The sequence below is a fragment of the Cynara cardunculus genome, unplaced genomic scaffold (assembly GCF_001531365.2).
Source record: "Cynara cardunculus var. scolymus isolate 2C unplaced genomic scaffold, CcrdV1 Un_Scaffold_2156, whole genome shotgun sequence".
Lineage (NCBI taxonomy): Eukaryota > Viridiplantae > Streptophyta > Magnoliopsida > Asterales > Asteraceae > Cynara > Cynara cardunculus.
In genome coordinates this window covers 1-7,087 of record NW_020200997.1, presented here as the reverse complement: position 1 = coordinate 7,087, position 7,087 = coordinate 1, and the positions used below count along the sequence as shown (strand labels likewise).

Genomic DNA, 7,087 nt, shown 5'->3' with positions numbered 1-7,087 from the left:
CTTCTTCTTCTTCTTCTTCTTCTTCTTCTTCTTCTTCTTCTTCTTCTTCTTCTTCTTCTTCTGTATCCGATTTCAAAATTCAAATTTGAAATGATTCTTGAAGGGCTTGTGAGAGAGAGACTTGCCCTCAAAAATACGATTCAAGGGCTTAGGGTCATCCTCTTCGAAGAGACACTCATCCCTTACTCAAAACCATTCAGGCTTATCCTCTTCGAAGAGACACTCTCTATCCATCACTCAGGCCTTAATCTCATTCTATCACTCTCCAGGTAATCAATCAGTTTCATCGATTTACAGTCTCTCATCCAGGTAATCATTCTCCATTGATTTTGGTTCACTTTTTATACCCTCTTTCGCAGACTTCTTTCTATCACACTCTCCTTCCGTTCCAATTTTTGTCCAGGTAATTAGGGTTTGATTTCCCACTTTTAGTTCTTGAACTTAAATGCTATTTAATTTTGATTTCTCACTTTTAAACTTGAATTGCAGTTAACCTATGTGGTATCATAGGTTTGTTTTTTAATAGCAGCCGATTTTTTGTATAGCAATTGGTACCACAGTTTCATGAACAAGAAACTTGACCTGCTGTTGTAGAAAACTAAAATCTATTGTGTCTTTATATGAAATAAGATGTTATTTAGTCTATTTTCTCTACATGTGCTTGTTGTAGTTTGATCAATGGCAGAAGCAACTGGGCCTGCTAACAAGCCAATAAATGAAGAGATTGGTAGCTGAGGTGAATTATTCTACTATCTTCTCCACGAGTTTGTTCTGCTTGTTTTCCTTTAGATACAAATGACAATACAAATATATGCAGTACCTGGAGATGGAGGTTTTCTTAATTGCCAATATAAGAAAACATGACCTTTCATCATTCTCCTGTAATGCTTTTGCAGAAGGTACAATTGTCTGTTGCATACAAGACTTTATTTATGAAATGCCAGGCGAATATGTTAATAAATTGGTAGTGAAACAAGAAGTGATCCTAAACTAAGGGTGTTTTTGCGGATTTCGTAGTTCCAATAATTAGGAAAAGCAAGAGCGTGTAATGTAGAAACACGTATTTGAGAAAAGACATGTCTATTTCGAAAGTAGGTGTCCCTAAGAAGGGAACGACACCCCGCAAGAAGTATTAGGGACCATGCATTAGGAATATCTTTTTCTACTATTTGTTGTATGCTTCTTTCTTTCTCTTTGAACATATAAAAATTTCTGTTGAGTCTTTTTAATCCAAATTTACACACAATCCTAATTGCTGCCTATATTGTACCCTACTGTACTGGACTTTTATTGGCTTACCGTGTTTTGAAGAAGCTTGAGATGGACGAGGAGTATGAGGGAAATCTTGAGGTATCTAATTTGTTTCCAATTTACTTGGATGTTGTAATTATGCGGATTTATTTTATTTGAGATATATTATTTGCAGGCGACTAGGGAAGATTACTCTATTGAGCCTGCAGACAGTAGAAGGCCTTTTAGGGCTCTTCTGGATGTTGGTCTTATCAGAACCACCACTGCAAATCGTGTTTTTGGTGCTCTCAAGGTACATGGTTGTTTTTATGCTAGCATTCAATTTCCAATAGGGTGATTTCATCTTCTTTTGTACATATGTTGATAATCTGGGATGGAGTTTGAGTAGTTTTTAAATATAAAATACGCATTATGTACTGACTTGTGCATTTTCTTAATGGGAAACTTTTGGTTCAGGGAGCTTTCGATGGTGGACTTGACATTCCGCACAGTGAAAAGTTTGTTGGATTCAGCAAGGATGGTAAGCAACTTGATGCTAATGTCCACCGCAGGTACATTTATGGCAGGCATGTTGCTTCCTCCATGAGGGTGAGTCTGTTGTTTAACAAGAGATGTAGTGCATCTTTGAAAATAGAACATATCATTTGAAAATAGTTGGTTTATATGCAGACTTTGATGGAAGATGAGCCGGAAAAGTATCAGTCTCACTTTTCTGAATACATTAAAGCTGGAGTTGACTCGAAAAACATTGAAGAGTTGTACAAGAAGGTGCATTCAGCCATTCGTGCTAATCCAACCCCAAAGAAGTTGGAGAAACAGCCTCCAATGGAGCACAACAGGTAACCTCATTTTTTAAAATCTACCCTTTTGATGGTAAAAAGATAATTTTGCGGAAGATTATGTTTATATAAACAGAGAGATGATTATGTGTGTTGATGTTGTTTTAGTGGGTTTAGGTTCAACCTGAAGAAGCTAACATATGATGAGAGGAAGCAGAAGCTTATTGAGAGGTTGAATGCTCTGAATGCGGCAGTTGGTGGCGTAGAAGCTAACATGTTTGATTTTGAATTATTTGAAAAGAAAGTTGAAAACAGTTCAGTTTTGCATGCTTTGATGTTGGAATTGCCTTTATATATGGCGTTTGTTCAGTTGTATATGTTCCATATTTTTTTTCAGATGCGAGCAGGCTATGGCCATTCTCTATTTGAATCACTTCTTCCATTGGTTTTGGGCCGTGATGTTAGTGGTGAAGTGCTGCAGTTGGAGGGTCTATTCAGACTCTTAATGTTAGGTAGGAAGTTTTTGGTGCATTGCACCCAACAGCTGTGAGAGGTACTTATGCTGATTATATTGTTCTTGCAGAAGAAACTGTATTGAAACTCTTATCATCGACCTATATCTTCTTGTTCCTCTTCCTCATCACAGACTGTTGTTGCTCCTCTGGAACGATTGAAATTTCTTCTTCAGGTGGATACTTATTCTCTTTTGGTTCCATTTATAAGTAAACACGCATTCTGTCATATTCTAGTAACCTTTTTTTTTTTTTGTTTATTTCATGCTCCTGTGGTACATGATTTTTGTATTAGTCATGCAAGAAGAAGAAATCAATCTGCTGGTAATAAAGTTCAGAATCTGCTATCATATGTATTAGAGTGTAGATGATTTAAATATGACTCACTAAATATTATGTAAAACCAACCAAACTGTAGATGATTTTACCCTGTTTTGAGTGATAACATGTTGGTTATAAGACTATAGTAAACCTATCCAGTGGGTACCTGTAAGCATATACGGTTCAGTCAGAAAATTGCTTCTATAAATTTTTAATTCGATTATTCTTAGTCTAGAAAAAAAGTGTATTGTTCTATAAGTATTAAGACTAGCTAATCTTTTGGCTAATAGGGAGTTGAGGCTTAGTCTTTAGGTCCAACATCAAACAACCCAGGTGCACCCTATGCTGGCCGTATGTATTTTTCTTTAACGTGTGGACAGATTTGGGGCTTTTGTGATTTTTTTTGTTCTACCGGTCAAGAACTGGGGTCTTTGGCATCGTGATCTCTGTCGGTATAAATTTCCACTCACCTTGGTATTGTCATATGTTAATATATCATTTGTTGACATATTTTACGATCATAGTGTTTGTGTGAACATCCCAATCGTACTCTCTGGAAAGAAAGAAGAACTTGTGGTATTATGAAATCTCAGCCAAGAGTAATTACAACTTTAAGAAGCCCTTTCTCTATCTTGGCAGAAAGCTTGCTGGGTTAACAATCATCAAACTTTATTCAAGAAAAAGGTTTTAAGTATAATATTTCAAGAGTTACTATGCTAAATTTTTTGTTGTTTTAGGGATCCCAACTTGCATTTTGTTGAGTCTCCTACTCTTTCTCCCCCAGAAGTGCAAATGAACATTGATGTTCAACAACAATAAGCCAGAATATTGTGGTTATTGAGTTCTTTTCTTATTTCAAAAAGTATGTGTGTAAATGATGGTGTTCTTTTGTAGGCATGAGGGCGAGCTTGCTGCCACTGCGAGCCAACCACTTTGAGATGACAGTGATGACGATGATGATGCTACTTTTGAATAGAAGAATTTGAGAAGGGTGGTGTTTTGGTTATGAATGATGTCTCGTGAAAACGCAAAAAGCCTCAAAATCGTTTACATTTAGACTCCCGCCGCATTGCGCGGGTATACAACTAGTATGTATATATATATATATATATATACTATCTTATTAAGCAAATTTAGCAAAAGTCTTAAAATACTAAATGACCAAGATACCCTTTATACTACTTTTTCACTTTTTCACCCCTTCCTCTCCTCACATACACTCACCCCCTCACATACACTCACCTTCTCACATCCGATTTTTTTAAAATTATAATTTTAAATTTACACTTTATACCCCTATAATTAGTTACTTAATTTACTTTACGTCATTTACTTTTAAATATTTCATTTTAAACTTTTATCAAATTAATATACATAATCGTATATTAATTAAAACATGTTTAAAAATACATTTTTATTTTAACAAGTTACACCATTATAATCGTCTCGTTAATACCTTCGAAATGAGTCCATATTGAATAGTTTTTGACTTAATATTATTATTATATATTATATATACTGTGAAAAAATATTTTTAATATTTATGATTTATACTTTTATAGTTATATATATATATACATATATATATATATTATATTTTGGGGTTAGGCTATCCAAATTGCACTGTATAATATGTTTAGAATTAATATGTTGTTGGATTTTTTTTTGAAATATATATATATATATATATATATATATACATGTAATAATTCAACCTTAATCTGAGTTTCTGGACAAGAAAGAGGGTAAGCAGTTGAAATTTCATTCTAAAACCCATATTTTTTGGTCTTTTCATGGCTTATAATCTGTCAAATTTGTAGATTTCTTTATTGGTTTTGAGTGTTTATCTTAAAACTCAAGTTTCTTGGTTATATGCATTTGGTGTAAATCGAACACATTTGTGGAGTCGTTTAAATATGTTGGATTTAAAACTGTCATACAATTTTTTTCATCGATAGTCTGTATTTGGAACCGTAACTCTTATTTATTCAAATTGGATTAATATGTAAAGACCAAGTGTAACCTATATCATCATTAAATCTTATCTTATAAAACCAGTGGAACTTCAAAATCGTTAAAATTCATGGCTCTCGCCGCATTGCGTGGGTACACAACTAGTATACACACACACACACACACACATATATATATATATATATATATATAGAGAGAGAGAGAGAGAGAGAGCTTGGTTTAAATACTAACCAATTTTTTTGTGTTAACTATGTTAACCAAACTCAACCAATCATATTCCATCTTTTCCTTTAGTTCAAATGTAACTCATATATTAAATACAAGGGTATTTAAGTAATTTGTCATTTATGTAACTCCCAAATAATTAATTGGGAGTTACAAATTTGAAAATATCACAATTGATCATGATGCAATATTGAGATTGGGGTTTCACACGTGTTCATGTTCTATAATTCACATTTATTTTAATCGATAGTTCTCACCTTTGACATATGAACACATCAGAAATCACACAGCCTTAGATGTCGTGATTCATAAGTGTTCATGTATATTCAAGTCACTAGATGTTCATATGAACACACACACACACACACAGAACATGTGAACACGTTTGAAAACACACAACCCTAGATGCCTTGGTTCATAAGTGTTCATGTACATACAACAGAGTTGGCTCCTGAATATACAGAAGATGTTCATACGGTTCACTTGTTGTTCATATGTCTAATCTTTTTTGTTTGATGTGGTTTGAAGATATACACAAGTTGTTCATACGGTTCACATGTTCACATGTCTAATCTTTTTTGTTTGATGTGGTTTGAAGATATACACAAGTTGTTCATATGTCTGACAACTCGTGTATCAAAGATAGATTACTTTTTACCTAAATACCCTTTGATATTTTGTTCACATATCTTAATTGAAAATATTAATTTAATAATTAATTTTTAAATATCATTAAATAACAACCGTTTATTATTCAAATTAATGGTCAAGATCGGTTAACAAAGTTAACACGATAATCTTGATTAGCATTTGAACCAGCCCTATATATATATATATATATATACAAATGAGGGCGGTTTTTATTTGATCACTCCTCTATATATATATATATATGTATATATATAACATGCATGAATTTTCACCCATGGAATACTTAAGCTCATGAATTTTCATCCATGCAATTCTTAAGATTTTTTTTGTTTTTTAAATTTCTCACTAAACTTGTATAAGACTGATATGATCTTTTTCTCTGGCAGAATCGAAGGACGATAACACAGGTTCACTCCGGCATTAACTGTAATGTTTGGTGTAATTATTTTGATATAATTAGAAAGTTCTTATATATATATATATATATACTTATAGATGTGTAAGTATATATATGGTGATGTGGGAATATGAATTTTTTTTTGAGAAATGATGGCTATGCACTTGCTATAAATAACAAGTGCATATGAAAGAAAAAGTTTTGGTTTTCCTGGGAGCAAACATTGAGAGTGAAGACTGAAAGAAAATTTGCATACAATAGAAGACAATTTTCAAAGCAAAGGTGAGTGTAATATGCTTTGTGGATTAATCAATTGTACATAATTAAGTTGCTATTGGAACTTGCTTATTATGAATCGCATTGCATATCATTCGGATTCATCCTAAACCGGATGAAGGCTCATCCGGATTCATTCTAAACCAGTCAAGGCTCATCAGACGAATTCCCTAAACCGGTCAAGTACCATCTGGTTTACCTCTTAAATCGCTCAAAGTTCATCCGGATTTATGTGAAACCGATCAAGAACCTTCCGGTTTAAACATCTAAATCGACCAAATATCTTTTGAACTTTTCCGAATAAGTGATGTCTGGATTACTCATCCAACCAATGTCCGGATTACTTATAAGTCTGGTCAAGATTATATATGGAGATTTTATTGCTTAAATTTAGAAAGGAAGAGGTAATGGCGGTGTAACCGCGAGAGAGAGAGAGAGAGAGAGAGAGAGAGAGAGAGAGAGAGAGGTAGTGGCGGTGTAATCACGAGAAAGGGAGGTTGTTGATCCTCTCTCTCAGTGATTTGATGATAATCCCTTTTTCCTTTCGACGTATTTTGTGTTTCTGTACTTTCAGTTCCAGCGATCAATACACTGAGCATGTTCAGTGATCGCTGAAGAACTCACATTGTAATTCATTCAGAGACAACGATACTTCAAGAAAATAACATTCACACCAAAGATCTTTCAGCAAACGTCAAAGA

The 7,087-nt window shown here is 33.7% G+C and overlaps 1 protein-coding gene across 1 annotated transcript in view; it reads left to right on the top strand.

Moving 5' to 3' along the window:
• Window positions 1–3,839, top strand: part of LOC112502907 (60S ribosomal protein L5-like) — a 17,548-nt gene extending 13,709 nt beyond the window's left edge. Inside the window, exons 3-9 of the mRNA XM_025106922.1 lie at window positions 360–403; window positions 1,221–1,350; window positions 1,427–1,543; window positions 1,708–1,839; window positions 1,921–2,090; window positions 2,208–2,290; window positions 3,802–3,839. Coding sequence (XP_024962690.1) covers window positions 360–403; window positions 1,221–1,350; window positions 1,427–1,543; window positions 1,708–1,839; window positions 1,921–2,090; window positions 2,208–2,290; window positions 3,802–3,839 — 714 coding nt within the window. The remainder of the gene's footprint in view (window positions 1–359; window positions 404–1,220; window positions 1,351–1,426; window positions 1,544–1,707; window positions 1,840–1,920; window positions 2,091–2,207; window positions 2,291–3,801) is intronic.
• Window positions 3,840–7,087: the final 3,248 nt, after the last annotated feature.